This window comes from Patella vulgata, chromosome 8 (assembly GCF_932274485.2).
Source record: "Patella vulgata chromosome 8, xgPatVulg1.2, whole genome shotgun sequence".
Lineage (NCBI taxonomy): Eukaryota > Metazoa > Mollusca > Gastropoda > Patellidae > Patella > Patella vulgata.
Window position 1 is genome coordinate 13,468,029 of NC_065886.2, and position 16,200 is coordinate 13,484,228.

The window sequence follows — 16,200 nt, forward strand, 5'->3', positions numbered from 1 at the left end:
GAGTATTAAGCCAACTAGGCCAAACTCTTATATTTAAAAATGAAATTAGGTTAAGGCGATTTATGGTATAAACTGTAATGCTTATATTTTAATAATTACAAAATCTTCAAAGTTTTAATTTTTATACGATTTGACAAACATTTCCAAAAGACTTTTGCAATATTAAAAAAATAAAAAATATTGGTTGATGTTTGCTTTATTTAACCAAAAGAGGGTTAGGGTGCGCAATCACATGCGCGCGCGTATCATTTCCTTGTTGCTTAATTTTGGAGTTAGGAAGCTTGAGTTTTGAGGTCAAAATGGAGATATGGGCTCCGTCCATATCTAAATATGACAAATTTGACCAAAGGTACCTCTGCAGGGACTGAGGGGGGCAAAGTACTTATGTACAGGAAAGTCTTATAAAAAACATTATGGGACCAAGCTGCACAAATAAGGAACTCCGCCCCTCCACTTCGGAATGCAAAAAATGATTTCCTTTTTCCAGCGAAATGAGCATGTTGTTGGACTATTGTATTGAAAGATACATTATGGAAGATTAGATAAAGTGCTGGTAGTTGTCACTATAATAGTTAAACACTGGATCATGTAAAGGGAATTTGCTGAAAATTTTAGTCATTGATCCACTCTGAACCGAGAATTCAGCGATTGAATTTTCGACCTAGCCTCGATCATCATTACTAAAGTTGGTACATTAGCCAGGTTGACGCAAGTCCGTGAGACGTTAAACCACATTTCATTCATTCATTCATTAATAGGATATTACTTATCCAGGTTGAAGCAGGACCGGGATACGTTAAACCACATTTCATCCATTTATTATTATGATATTTGTAAATTCCAACTTTAACCAACAAAGTTTCAGTACAAAGGGATAACATGGAAACGGATGAAAATCATCCTCTCTGTACCTGGATCGTGACGATACAAAGGGATTCTGTCAAACAGAAGGAGGCAATGCAAATGATGCGACTGATCTTTGTGTTATGGCGATCGTATGCGTAATGTAGACCCAGTTTCTAGGTTTTCGAAATAAACCCAAACAATCCAAATCTGAAACCTCCCCGGACAAAATACCTATTGTCAACCAATACAACAATCCCTCATGGCTGTTGCGACCGCAGAGGGATAAATGCCATAGGGACTGAACAAGGACTTATCTATATAGGAAAACTGAATACTCTAAAAGCCTAAATATATTTATTATTCTAGAACACACATAACAGGTACAAGATCACATACTGAGATAGAACCCAGATATTTTGAAACCGGGGTTTAGGAAGACACGTGTTGCATAGTTATACATTCAAATAGGGTTTATGTTGCATAGTTATACAAACAAGGTTTATAAAGACACGTGTTTCATAGTTATACAGGCAAACAGGGTTTATAAAGACACGTGTTCCATAGTTATACAGGGACACAGGTTTGATTATACAGGCAAACATAATAATCATAGGTCTTAACATATTTATTATACAAGAACACATTTAATCATGTTGATTGGATCACACATCATTAAGGCCACACGAATAAAGTGTTGTAGTCAATCTGCGAGGGTACAGTCCCGCTTTATCCATTACTAAATATAAGTTGGACATTTTAAAGCATATCCTATCCTATTACCGGCAACTGTAACACGAGCGGCAATCCGGAACAGATTGGACCCCTTTGGAAAGGTATAGGTACTTATTTATATTGTTGTCTTCCATTTACATCTACATGTATATTTGGATTAAAACTTTATGTCCCGTTTGTTACTAATAAACTGTTTAATATGTACTTTAACCGTAGCTCTAAGGGTTCAATTTAATATCAACAGAGATCTCATTGTACGAGGATAAATACTGAAACTTTTAACAGAAAATTCGACAGAATTGTAATGTTTTTGGCTAAAAGAGAGATATAATGGCATGTGCAAGACTCCGTGCAAAACGAGCACTTCGTAATGTTGTTTCATAATGGCTTGTGAATATAATATGGCCTAATAGAGACCAAACTATAAGAAATCAAAATGTCTACATCACGGAACTTTATTTTTCAACTGTAGCTGTAAGGGTTCAAATTAATATAAACAGGGTTCTTATTATGTTGATACCTTTAACTGAAATTTGACAGAATTGTAATATTTTTGCCAAAAAGAGCAATATAATGGGCCTGTGCATGACCTCAGTGCAAAACGAGCACTTCGTATGTTGCTCCATAATGGCGATTCATTTTGAACTGTAAACATATATTAACTAATAGAGACTAAACTATATAAAAATTATAAATTTCTTTTTTTATGAAAATTTGGTTCATTTAATCTAATTAACAATATATTACACTTTCGTTTCGTATATTTTTGTCGGATTTTACAAAAGAGAAAGATAAACGGAAGGAAATATAAAATCTAAGCAAAGAAACCATACAGCATGATGAAAACTAACAACAATATAACAGCATTTATATCTAATACAATATTCCATGGTTTTTCTATCCTCTGAGAGAAGGGAGCTAAATTCGCCGGTGGTGCATCTTCAGTACTCTCGGGATCTGCATCATCATCCTTCGGTCGTTCAATAGATCTATTTTCTGGAGAGGGAGAAAAAATAAATACGTTAAAGATGGTGTAACTAGTTGTTCAGGTCGGACGAAAATAACATATATTAACATTCCTAAAGTGATCGTAAAGATATGGGTTGCAAAAGTTCTGGCGTATCAATAGTGTAATTTCAGTTATTTTCTTAAGCTAATCGCTTCAAATGAACCATTAAATCTATAAATATATTGACCTTAATCTTTGAAAGATATTGGTCTTACCCTTTAAAAGATAGATGTTGTTGCCCGTTAACAAATATTGGCCCTAAACTTAAAAAGGTATTGTCCTTACCCTTAACAAATATTGTTCCTTATCTTTTAAAAGTTAGTGGGCCTTATCGTTTAAAACTAGAAGCTTTACCCTTTAACAGACACTTGTCCTTGCCCTTTAAAAGATATTGGTTCTTAATCTTTGAAACATATTATTACCTTACCTTTTAAAGATATTGATTCTTAACCTTTAAAGATATTGGTCCTTTTAAATATATCGGTCCTTACCTTTTAAAGATATTGCTCCTTACCTTTTAAAGATGTTGCTCCTTACTTTTTAAAGATATTGGTCCTTACCTTTTAAAAGATGTGATTCTTTACTTTGACCATTCCTTGCATTTCTGTCTTCCTCTTCTGCCATTTTTCTTACACTCCAAAATGTTAATCCTTTTATCTGTGAATTAACATAAACATATTTTATTTATGTAATCCCAACAGTTGGTTTTTGGGTATTATCCAATCAATTCGTAGAATAGTTGGCATTATTCAGTTTTCTTTAAAGAGATAAAAAAAAATTGACAAAACCTGGTCTTATGGTTGTGCTTCCGTACAATAACTAACAATTAATGTGAGGCATTTAATAGAATAGTCGGCATTATTCTTTAAAGATATGAAAAATGGCATACCTGGTCTTGTGGCTGTGCTTCCGTACAGTAACTAACAATTAATGTAACCACTGTTGTAATAATGATTATAATTCCTGAGAAATAAGTGAAGTGAACTTTAGATACAATAAGCGGTCGTGTGTCCTCTTTGCCACAACCGGGAGCGGGGTAGGTAAAGTCTAGAATAAGTCGAGTTATTCCGGCTATTTGTCCACATACAACACCCCAAAAAGCACCCTGAAAGAAAATAACAAAACTAAAGTATAGTCCATGGGCTAAATGGCCACTGAGCACAATGTTCTAGTCCACTCGACCACTTATTGAAATAATCGTTGCGCATATGTGCCCATGGGAACCAATTGATTGATTTCTAAAAAAGAACAAACAAAAATACAACTCATTTCATTTGTTACGATTAGCAGTGTGACAGATATTTATACAAAGTTCCTACCAAACCACCAAAGCATTCGTATTCTAGCTCTCTCCAATTTCTATTTGATTGCTCTCGTCGTGATTCGTTCCCCTGCAATTTTTGCCATGCTGCCTTTTAGGGATACTCTCAAATTTGTTTTTCAGGGAATCCAGTATATTTTTAGTTGGATTGTGTGTCTCTTCTTTCCAGATATCAAATTCATCACTTCAAACAGGTCTCAGTGCAGTGTCACCCACACTTCACATGGGTGGTGTCGTCACTTCATTTGCGTAAGGGATACCAAAATTGCTATACTTTCATTGGAAATAACCACCCGATAAATACGTTTGAGGGATGCGATGCTGAGATACTATAGAAATCAAATAACAACTTACGGCTTCATTTGTTCTCGGAACAAAAATGGCGAGAATAAAAATAGCGCAGATAGGTGGCGCTATGTATCCTGTTATGGCCTGGATGTAGATAAACAGTTGACCACCTTCATAACTGAGAATTAGAGGAATCCAACAAAGACTCACTGCCACCAATACAATCACCGATATTCTAATTGAAAACAAAAACAACAAAGCATGAATGTGAAAAGGGGAAAAGATCCTCCATTCATTTTGCATAGACTGGCATAAGCCTGTTTAACCCACACTAGTCTTCAACATCTGTCACCAGCCTCGGTTTTGTCATGGGGATTGCGGGAACCTCATAAGTAGAACAGCCTATGGCCTCTCTTCATCGATATCCGACATTGAATATGGACAAAAAGACGACCAGGTCCAGAACAGCAATGTCGGGATACTCCCATGGTTTCAAATCATATGGGCTTTTTTTTAAAAAGTACACATTGCGAAGGAATGAATCTCAGCTACGAAATAGAAGAAACATTAGAGCACAAAATCATGTCGGAAAATATGTGAGGTTACAAAATTGGCCATTCCCGATCAAATTGTCCAAATGTCCAAGGCAACACAAAATTAGGGGTTGAGTATTTGTTAACGTGTCAGTGGGTGCGCTAATGGAGACGAGCACATGTTGTGGACCTCGGATTCCCATACCATATCAATGACTGGATGTGTTTCTTGCCAGGCCCTCTGTTCTGCACCAATGACAAAAGAAACTGTTTCGGCGAACATCGTGATTGACCATGGATATAGAGCCACATACGAATTTTGAATACAATTAGATAACAAATGTAATATTTTTACATAAGTGATTAGATATTTGTGGGCGGACGAGATCATGACAGTATCATTCCAGTACATGCAGTTATATTCGGTGAAATAAAATGGGGTTTTGCGCCTACTGGGCTAATGAAGACCGGCATGCGCCATATTTCGCCAATGTGTAGACGGGGCCTGGGTTTTTCGTCCCATCCGATCGACTAGCCACCGTTCATCCGTTCTGCACCACTGAGACTCAACCTCTCTATTTATTCGGTGACAACTGAATTATGTTCAATATAGATATAATAGTTACCTGCCAGCAACAAGAAGCTGTTTTTCTGATGCTTGGGGTTTGACACGTCTCCATATATCCATAGTAAATATAGTAGCAGCACTGTTAAATATAGACGTTAAAGAACTCATTAAAGCTGCTATCATCACAGCCATTAGTAGACCCCGCATTCCTGGAAAATAATACCATGCACGAAACAAAACATATTGAGGGCAATTTTATATTAAAAACAACAGCTAGTCTATATTTCACTACACGGATTATATGCCAAACGGTAATACTTGCTACATTACATTTTCGTCCGTTCAAATACACCAAATCGGTTTGTCCGATAGACGCTAGCCAATGCACCATCAAATTAACTTCATTTAAGTATATAAATTATTCTGAAATATCTTATTAGAACTCACCAATAGGAGCAAGACCTAATACTAGAGTTGGGTAGGCTACATTAGAGCATCCAGCTGCATTCCCACAAACTTCTAAACATGTAGCAGCATCAGCACAGGCCACCTGCTCTAAAATAAAGGTAATCATATGTCATGGTATGGAAACACCACATGTTTTAGCGAAAATAGTTGTTTAATTATAGGTCCCATTTCTTTCAAAATTGTTATGGATTTTTCGACCGTTGCACATGACTAAGTTTAACCTCCACTTGACAAGCCAGGTTCTTTTGGGACTAACATATGATTTTATTTCAATATTTTGCTGTTGGTGGAAACCAGACAGGCAGCCCTACTCTTTGACACGTACACGTAGTTGAATCAATGACCGACCTTATGATCTAAAGAACTCGAATTAGACCACTCGACCACCCAACGCCCTATCTGGAAAGGCACCTTTAAATAACTAACGATAATTAATTGAATTCCCCTAGATGAATATATTAGTCCTCACCTGTAAATAAAACACGGCTGATCATACCAGGCATAATAATAATAAACAATGGTATAAACTTCAAGTAGCCAGTAAGAATTGTCGCCCCTTTGGCATGCGCCATATTTTTGGAAGCAAGGGCTCTTTGAACAATAACCTGAAAGGAAATAAAGAAGCTATGGTTATAGGAATATCAAAGAAAGGTCGTCATTACTGTTTATTTTATTTTAGCAGGTAACCGCGGTGGTGCAAGTCTCGGGTTCGATTTTGGTGTTGATTGAGAAACTTCTTTTTTTCCGGCGTGGTTTCTCATTGTCAATTATGCAGAACGAAGATTCTAACAAGACACAGGGTCTAGTCTTTCGGTGGGCCGAATATCCGCTGTCCGGGGAAAAATCAGGCCCGTAACTAGGTCGCCCCCCCCCCCCCGTGAAAAAATTTTCGACCATAAAATAGATATACGTTGTCCGTCAATATTACAGCACCCCTGCGAACACTTCCCGCCCCCTTTTTGCTCTGAGCTAGTTACGGCCCTGGGAAAATCCATTATAAAACACTTCACTACGTAAAAAGTATAGGTATGCCCGTCTTCAACAGCCTAGTCGGCGCAGATAAACAGGGCATTAAAGCCGATTTCATTTATTTTAGTAAACAAACTTGCTATCATCTCTACTCACTTGGTCAGCACACCAGTTCCAGAGTGATGCTATTGTCGACCTGATGATGACTCCCGGCCAGGGTAGATCAGAGTGGATGGGATCACGTAAAATATGGAAGGCATCTTCACGAGGGAGACCACAAGTTGTATTAAGCGTTCCATTTTTGATAATTTCCGGTATAGCCTCCATATATTTATAATAAAGTCCAGGTAAGCCACCTACATCCACAAAAGCTAAAGGGTAAAACAAAGAAAACAGCGGTTTACAATATCTTCAATATAAAAACACACTATTCAAGCATTAAAAAAAGCATACAGAACACAGGCCATAGTCTTACTACAAAGTGTGTGTGTGGGGGGGGGGGGCAATGGTTAGCACGTGCGCGCTGTATCATACGGTCTGTCTGATGGCGGGGTTTCGATTCCCGGTTATAAGTGACAAGAAGTAGGGTCGCCTGTCTAACCTCGTGGGTTTTCTCACTGTCCTCCGGTTTCCTCCCACTGCTAAAGACCCCTACGCGCAAGCAAATTTTTGAAATGAAATTGAACCATGTGTTAGTCCCGAAATGACCTAGTCTGTGTCGAGTGGGCGTTAAACCTCATTTCTGTCTGTCTGTCTTACTACAAAGAATATAGGTCCAAAAATTATTCAAATGGGTCAGTCCTATGTTATCACCATCTGAAGTTCTCATTACGTTTCAGGCTTCACGATGGCTCAGTGAATAAGACGTTGGTGTTCAGTCAAAAGATGCTGCTTATGAACGGTTAAATCTCCTTTTTAGTTGTTTAAGACAAGCTGTTTATAGACGTCGTATTTTAATGATGAATAAGAATGTGTCTGTGAATTTCATAGAACTTTTTAAAAGGATTTTAAAATTTGTTTTAGAAGAAGTTCAAACATTTTTTAAATCCAAACCTATGGAATTTCATGGAAATATTGTGATATATTTATTATTTATCTACTTTTCTAGTTACATCGTTTATTTTCAGTCTGTGATATAATTGTCTTTTAATTTTTTATTTTTATACTGTATGATATATATTGAATGTATGTATCTGAATTTAAATTAAAAAAAAATAAAAAAAAGACGTTGGCTCGCTAGCCTTGAGGTCCCGTGTTCGATCCCTGCGTTGGCCGAGAAAGTTCATCGGGATTTTCCGACTTGGTTTATCGTGTCAATGGCAAGGACAGCTGTCTAGCCAGTCGGATTGTACGAAAACCTGAGGTCCCGTGTACATATTGGCGTGCATGTAAACGATCCTGTGGCAATTGAATTCAATATATGAAAGCTGTTAGCTGTGTGGTTCAATGGATATCCGCGATAGTGAATTAATTAGAATTTAATAATTTAACGTTAAATTAGATAATAAAAAATGAATATAGTGAAAATGTCAGTCAAATGACTTTATTTTGACAGGTTTGTCTAGCTTGCCAGGTACCAATGATACCATATAAGCAAGGTTTAATTTTCACTATATTCATTTTTATACGTCCACATTCATAATGTGAACGTATTATGCCGTCGCCCCTGTCTGTGTGTGTGTGTGTGTGTATGTATGTATGTGTGTGTGTGTGTGTGTGTGTGTGTGTGTGTGTGTGTGTGTGTCTGTGGTTCGCCTACAGGGCGCAATTCTTCATGGATTTTCTTCAAACTTGGTATACTTATTCCTTATACCCCAAGGAAGATCCCTATTGTTTTTGGTGCATGCCCGACCCCCCGGGGCAGAGCCACGCCCATTTCTAGTATTTGTTTGTTTGTCGTCTACAGGCCACATTTCTTAACTAATAATCTTGAAACTTTGCATACACATTCTTTGTACCCTAAGGAACATCCCTATCGTTTGGGGTGCATGCCCAACCCCCAGGGGCAGAGCCACGCCCATTTTCTTTTCGTGTGTCTTTGTGTCGCCTACAGGGCGCAATTCTTACTGGATTTTCTTCAAACTTGGTATACTTATTCCTTATACCCCAAGGAAGATCCCTATTGTTTTTGGTGCATGCCCGACCCCCAGGGGCAGAGCCACGCCCATTTCTAGTTATTCTTTAAGTGGCATTTAGCGATCAGGGAACAAATTAACAGAACACAGTTTTTATGGGATACAATCACTAGTTTATTCTAAAAGCACGACGTTTCCACAAGTATTCTCTTATCGTTATCAATCAAGCAAAAAAAAACAAAAAAAAAACGTCATGCTTTTAGAATAAAGACATCGATTGTTTTAAAATAAAAATTGTGTTCTGTTAATGTGAACGAAATGTTATACTGATAGCAGTCCTACAACCCAGTTTTATTTCACAGACCCTCAATGCAAACTGGACCATATCAAACAAAACAGGAATGTGGACGTATATTGCTGCGTTAGCGATGCTCTTGTTTATTATCTATTGTTGAACCATTATAGCGAGAACTGTCAGCTATTTATCTAAACCTTACATAATGCAACTGTAATGATTATTCATATATTGTAAAACCTTAGCTCAAAATGAAGCAATTTGACTGAAATTTTCAATATATTCAACGACTAGCTCTTTATCTAAATCTTACATAATGTATGTTAAACAAAGGCTTACCAATATAATGTATGTTTTAAAAAAAAAGCTTACCAATAACAGCTAATATAATGTATGTTTTAAAACAAAGCTTACCAATAACAGCTAATATAATGGCACCAACTAACATAACAACGGTCTGTAGTGTATCAGTGAACACTACAGCAGCTAAACCACCTAAAATAAAAATAATAATAATCATATTCAGATTCTCCTGCTATTCGTCTTCAATCATATTCAACGTATAAGTATCTAGAACCCACAAAAAAAATATTGTCAATGAGCAAAAGAGAGAGGGAGAGAGAGAGAGAGAGGGGGGGGGGGCTTTAAAATAAAGCAGTGGGAGAAAAAAGGAGGACCCAGAGAAAACCAACGAGGTTGGACAGGCGCCCCGAAACCACGCCAGTTGACTCAGTGAAAGACCTAATATAATAGCGCGTATGCGCTAACCATTCGCCCCCCCCCCCCCCATGAGAAAAAGAAATGACATGTTTTAATGATTTGTTTTAATGTTCGAGGATGTGGGAGTGAGTCTTTCAAGTCCCAATACTCAACACCATTAAATTCAACCTCAGTCCTGGTGCCGATCATGATTAATTAACAGGGCAATAACTAAGAAGGCAGAATAGAATCACATAATTTTTGACATACACGTTTTTAATCAACGCATGCTTAACAAGAGTTATGTCCCTTATACCACACAACAGTTTCGGGGCTAAATCTGTTTGTTAAGGCCAGCTTAATTTTTGTCAAGGTCGCTGAGATATAAATAAGATTAGGGCACGTGGTTGTTGGCGAAATTTTAGGTTAGGATTAGGGTAAGAATTGGGGCTACGTCCAGGGTTAGGGTTAGAGTTGGGATTAGCGCTGGCCCTGTTTACATCTCGTAACCTATGACGAAAAGTTGAGCTGGCCTTATCATTTAGAACTAACCTAGTTTCAGAATAGTACACTGGAGAATGGGTGAATTGAAGAATCAAGATTTCAAGAATATGGCAGTAATACGTTGGTATTAAATTTAAAATGCCTTATTTTATTTACAAAGTCACAAGAAAAGGTCAATATTGTTTGTCAGTCGTCGAAGGTATTCATTATTCAGTACATAAATAGTTTCACCAACGAACAACTTGTTTTGCCTTTCAGTGGCCGATAAAAACAGCGCCATGAAAGCAAATGTCAAATAAACGATATATAGGTCTTCGGTCGGTTATATTTATCTGAATCAACCTATTTACACGTACTGCTGATTGTTTAATTACAGTAGATGTACTCTCAAATTGCGTGCTAACATTAAAACCAGCTAATCATTCGGATCCTTAGCTAGCCAAACAATGTTGGGGGGCAAGGGCTTCTGGGGCGCCGATATACTTGTACTTTACGGTCCACGGCAAACGGCACCGTGGACGCGCCTCCCTTCGGAGAAGAGTCCAGCCGCCCCCCCCCCCCCCCGGCAATTTTGGAAAATAGGGTGTGCAAGGAAATGAAGGAAAATTTCAATTTTGAGGCTGAATTTGCGATATTGGCTTATTATGATATTTTGATATGAACATTATAAAAATTTGAAGGAAGGGATACGACTTCAGCGTACCTATAATAATTTATGAGAAAAACGAAAAGTTCGGAATTGGGCTGGAGTGCGACTTGTTTGAATTTTGAAGATTATCACGCCTGGTGCGGGTTTGAATCAATCTCATCCTCATGGTGAATTCGACCTGGAAAATTTCTTATAAACTCCAGTTGACTTTCTTATGGTAGATTTCTTCGGGCATCGGTATGCGGTATGTTTCTTGGTTGGGCGCCTATGATCTCGTCGTGCGCTGTCCACTAATCTCGGTACTATGGCCGAACCTCCGAGATGAGGCACTCCACCAATCATGCCGTTTTGGGCGGCCCATTGATTAAATCGTGGGGGCGCAACCAATCTCAGTCGGCATTATGCATTATTTGCGGCCCGATAATCATACATTTAAAGCTTCTAACGGATGGCTACGGTCATTTCTTTCCCGACACAATATAGTTTTCGGATGTATGAGCGGTGAGCGGGCAGATGTGGATATGGGCGTAGTAGACGATTTTAAATCAAAAGTACCGCAGTTGTGCAGTGGGTTTCTACCAAAGGACATTTTCAACATGGATGAAACTGGTTTATTTTATAAAGACGGGTCGCGGAAAACTTTCCACGTTAAGGGGGATGTCTGTGCCGGAGGAAAGCTGTCGAAGGAAAGACTTTCTGTTGCACTTTGTGCCAGTTTGACCGGGGAAAAGCTGAAACCTCTAGTGTTAAAACGATAAAAAAAAACTCGATGGTTTTGGCAAGGTGAAGGACGTTGAGAAGCTTCCCGTTATGTATCGAAGCAATAAGAAGACCTGGCTGACGGCGACTATTTTTGAAGAATGGCTCTAGTCAGTAAATAAGCATAACGCGCCATCACACCCACATTTAGAACTGTACAACGTTAAGCTCCAGTTTTTCCCAGCTAATACAACATCAAAGTCGCAGCCTATGGACAAAGGAATCGTTGAGACATTTACAAAACACTATCGGAAAAGACAGTTAGAACATGTCATTATGCAGATGGAAAAAGACAAGACCTCCACAAACAACGAGAGTTTAAAATCTTTGGATATCCTGACAGTAATTTATTGGATTGGTGCTTCGTGGAAAACAGTTTTATATACAACAATATCAAAGTGTTTTAAACGTTGTGGTTTTGAACTTGGTACAGATAATGCAAGTGAAAGTGATGAACACGACGAATTTTATTTACCACTTTCGTTATTAAGGATGTCCTAACAAATTTTTGACACAGACTTTGTTTCATTACCAGCAATAGATGGTGATTTGACAACTTGTGACTTGAATGTCTGTGAAATTTACTGGTCAAAATCAGCCCAGGATTTATTAACTGAGGAGATAGGCGAAAGAAATACTGATGAAGAGAGTGAGGAAGAGGAAGAATTAAAAGAAACAGAAAGTGAAAAGTGTTTAATATTGACACAGCTTTAAGTTATAGTGACCAAATTAAAACATTAGCAGAAAAAGAATGCAATTTTAAACTTTTCGATGCTATTATCAGTGCAAGAGACATTACATCAAAATTGATTGTTAAAAAATGTGCCAAACAACCGAAAATAAGTGACTTCTTTGTTTAATGAGGTGTGCTATTGTTACATGTACATATTGCTTGTTTTTTAATAAACAACCTGACACAGTCACCTTTCCTTTGTCTTATTAAGAGTTATCTTTTCTTTGTCTTATTAAGAGTTATCTTTTCTTTGTCTTATTAAGCGTCATCTTTTCTTTGTCTTATTAAGAGGTCACTCCTATTAAGAGTGGCTGCTTAATACAGATTCTACTGTATATTGTCATTATAAAGACGACCCACCAATCATGTAAGGCACCCCACAGATCACACCGTTTTGGGCATCCCATCAATCAAGTTTTGATGCTAATCGTGTGATTCATTATGAGGCGTCCCACCCCCTCTCTCTCTTCTCTCTCTCTCTCTCTCTCTCTCTCTCTCTCTCATAATTTAGTTGTCTGAAGAAATCGGAAATTACTGTCCTTATAAGTAGGAAAACAACTGTCTGTTGTGGAATCAGTCGGGTGGAAATATCCAATTATTATTCCAATCTTAAAACTATCACGTGAAGTTAAAGTCTTTACATCGTCTTCCTTGCTGTTCGCAACAAACAATAATAAAGGTTATTTTGACATCCTTTCCTCGGATTAAATTTGATATATACGTTTGTTGTGTATGGCGTGTGTGTGGGGAGGGGGAGGTGGGGTGCGCGTTGGATCAGAGGTCTGTCATTGAGTCAAGTGGCATGGTTTCGATTCCCCGCTTGTTCGTGACAAGGAGTAGGGTCACCTGTCTATACGAGCAAGCGAATTATTGAAATAAAATTGAACCATATGATAATCCCGAAATGACCTAGTTTGTGTCGATCCACGGGTTTTTATCCGGGTACAGAAAGCTAATTAATCTGTTATTTTCATCCGATAACGATTCAACGGGTTTGAAGCTAAACTGCCACCACGAAGCCCGAGGCACGAGACTTTTTAAATTCCCTTAGTGTTAATTAATTTAAACTGGAAACTCAGTCTATAACGGCGTATTAATTTGAAGCTTGCTTGGTATTTGGAACGCACCAATAAACACAGTTATGTAAGCTGTGATTTAATTAAAATTTGACTAAATATAGTTAGATAGTTACGTTAAAGATTTGTTCTAAACGACTGACATAAATCTACATCTGGAGTTTTAATCTAATCGTGAATGGCTAGGAATTCCAAAAATGGAACATGGCTGCCATAACAAAAATCGAATTTAAGATCGAAAATGGCCCAGTTAATGTCGCTGGTTGTTATTTGTATTTGTTTGGAATGTAACCAAATTGATTATTTAAAGATGCATGATGTAAGATTTAGATAAAGAGCTGACAGTTCGCGCTATAAAAGTTTAAAATAGATAATGAAAAGGGGATATATTGAAAATTTTAGTCATACTTCTAAATTCCGAGCGTTTGGTGGTTTGGTAAGAATAACGTAATCTCGATTTTCAATGCTACTATTGGCATTGCTACAATAAAAAACAAAGTCTGTCTGTCTGTCTCTCACTCTCTCACTCTCTCTCTCTCTCTCTTAAATAATGCATCTTTAAAAGCGGATTTAAAAGCGTTCCGGTACTTATAGATGACACTGGCTTGTTTAAATCATCGACAGACCATTCCCAATAAAATAACAACTGATATCGCACATAGAATTCAAAATCAATCAAATGGTGTGCACCAGTATTAAATGGTCTCTTGCTATCGATGAAAATCACATTGACGTATTCAAATTTCAAACTAGAGTGGAATACCATGTACATTGGGGTTAGTGGCATTCTGCACACAATAGATCCATCTACTTCATTCCTCGAGAATAGATCTCTGTCCTAAATCGCCGCCATATCCGAAAGTTGGTATGCTGTGTTGTAATGCGTGTCTACTTCGTTTAACATCTGCCATAGGCACAAAGACTAAATAAATGTTTTCAGTTTATTAAATGGAAGCAGAATAAATACTTAACAAAATTCTTGAAGTATACTTAGTGTTTTCGACTAAAATCGTCGATTTAGGACTTAAAATGTCGGTCATCTAGCTTAGTGTCTGCTCTCAAGTGGAGGTAAATGTAGTCAGACAGCCTAAGTTTAGTATGGGTTAGCAGTACTTATCAACCGTGAATTAAGGTTGTTCTATTCAATGTAGAGACAAAGTTCCTATCTTATTTACTTTAAAATGGGACTGGCGCATGGCTCTATTCTTGAAATATTAAAATAGACGAAAATGGGTACGAGATAGAGAGAGAGAAATGGAGTTTAACGTCCATTCGACACAAGCTAGATCATTTCGGCACTAATATATGGTTCAATTTTATTTCAATAATTCGCTTGTGCGTAGGGGTCTTTAGCAGTGGGAGGAAATCTGAGAACCCGGAGAAAATCCACGCGGTTGGACAGGCGACCCTACTCCTTGTCACGTACAACCGGTGAATCGAAACCACGCCAGTTGGCTCACTGACAGACCTTATGATACAGTGCGCACGTGTTAACCATTCGCCCCCACCCCCTTCCCAAAACGGGTATGAAGCACATATTAATGTAATATGAGTGATGTGTATGTTTATAGTCTATTTTTGAATTAAAGAAAATAGTAATTTCTAATCAATTATGTTCGGTGAAATATGTAATCAGACATGTACACCTGCGTACTATACTCGACCTGTTTTCTTAATTATTATTTTGCCGTTTATGAGAATCAGCCATTACTAATTACTTCCGTGTTGTCATGTAGGATATGTAGGTTATTTTGTTCTATACACGTGGTAACAAAAACATAGAATACAGGACTAGTGCAATGATTATAAAATGCGACGCAATATTTAGCTCCTTTAATGTCTTGTCAACATAATACTTCGGCCATTTGGAGATCGTAATACAATTTTTTTTTTCTTTCTTTGATGATCAAATTTACAATGCTACTGGGGAGATTTGAGTACTAATTATCTTCATATTTCAACTCAAGTGTTCATGTGTGTGCACTGCGGTGTGTACATGGACAGATCTTAGCTTTTCGTCCCATCCGAGCGACTAGGCAATATATTCCTTGCCAGCTTCACGTGGGTTTGGGTTGTTTTGGGTGGTTTTGTGCCCGTGTAACCCATAAGATCTATCATTGAATCAAGTGCCGTGGTTTCGATTCCACGCTTGTACGTGACAAGGAGTAGGGTTGCCTGTCCAACTTCGTGGGTTTTCTCCGAGTCTTCCGGTTTCCTCCCACTGCTTGTGCGTAGGGCTCTTTAGTAGTATAAGGAAACCGACCGAGGGCGACTTTAGTCCTTGTCACGTACAAGTTATGGCTCGAAACCACGCCACTTATGGTCTCAAAAGTATGCGTTACACCATCAGATGCCCCAACGGCACACACAGAAGAATCACGGACAGTGACGTAATTTGAAGAAGCATGGACGAAATCAATTACCGTTCCCGGTATCCCCAACGTTTAGCACTTCCAATGAAACTGCAGAAAATATAATCGGTTGTTGGGTGTAGCTTATCTTATCTTACAATTAGATTATACGGGCCGTGACCCATGTTTGTCTCTCGGCATAAGGTGGCTATAATATTTGATTGCATTATTGTAACTTGTACATACAACAGTACTTATTAAAAGTGGTAGAACAGAGAGAACATACCCGCTATGATATATACAGTAATAATTATCAACAGTGGTA

The 16,200-nt window shown here is 37.9% G+C and overlaps 1 protein-coding gene across 1 annotated transcript in view; it reads right to left on the minus strand.

The window, feature by feature from the left end:
- Positions 1 to 1,222: 1,222 nt before the first annotated feature.
- Positions 1,223 to 16,200, minus strand: part of LOC126829457 (sodium/glucose cotransporter 4) — a 55,446-nt gene continuing 40,468 nt past the window's right edge. Inside the window, exons 7-15 of the mRNA XM_056102967.1 lie at positions 9,519 to 9,599; positions 6,891 to 7,105; positions 6,235 to 6,370; positions 5,745 to 5,852; positions 5,356 to 5,506; positions 4,263 to 4,431; positions 3,477 to 3,692; positions 3,148 to 3,244; positions 1,223 to 2,574 (exon numbers count right to left, since the gene is read on the minus strand). Coding sequence (XP_055958942.1) covers positions 2,393 to 2,574; positions 3,148 to 3,244; positions 3,477 to 3,692; positions 4,263 to 4,431; positions 5,356 to 5,506; positions 5,745 to 5,852; positions 6,235 to 6,370; positions 6,891 to 7,105; positions 9,519 to 9,599 — 1,355 coding nt within the window. The 3' untranslated portion in view covers positions 1,223 to 2,392. The remainder of the gene's footprint in view (positions 2,575 to 3,147; positions 3,245 to 3,476; positions 3,693 to 4,262; positions 4,432 to 5,355; positions 5,507 to 5,744; positions 5,853 to 6,234; positions 6,371 to 6,890; positions 7,106 to 9,518; positions 9,600 to 16,200) is intronic.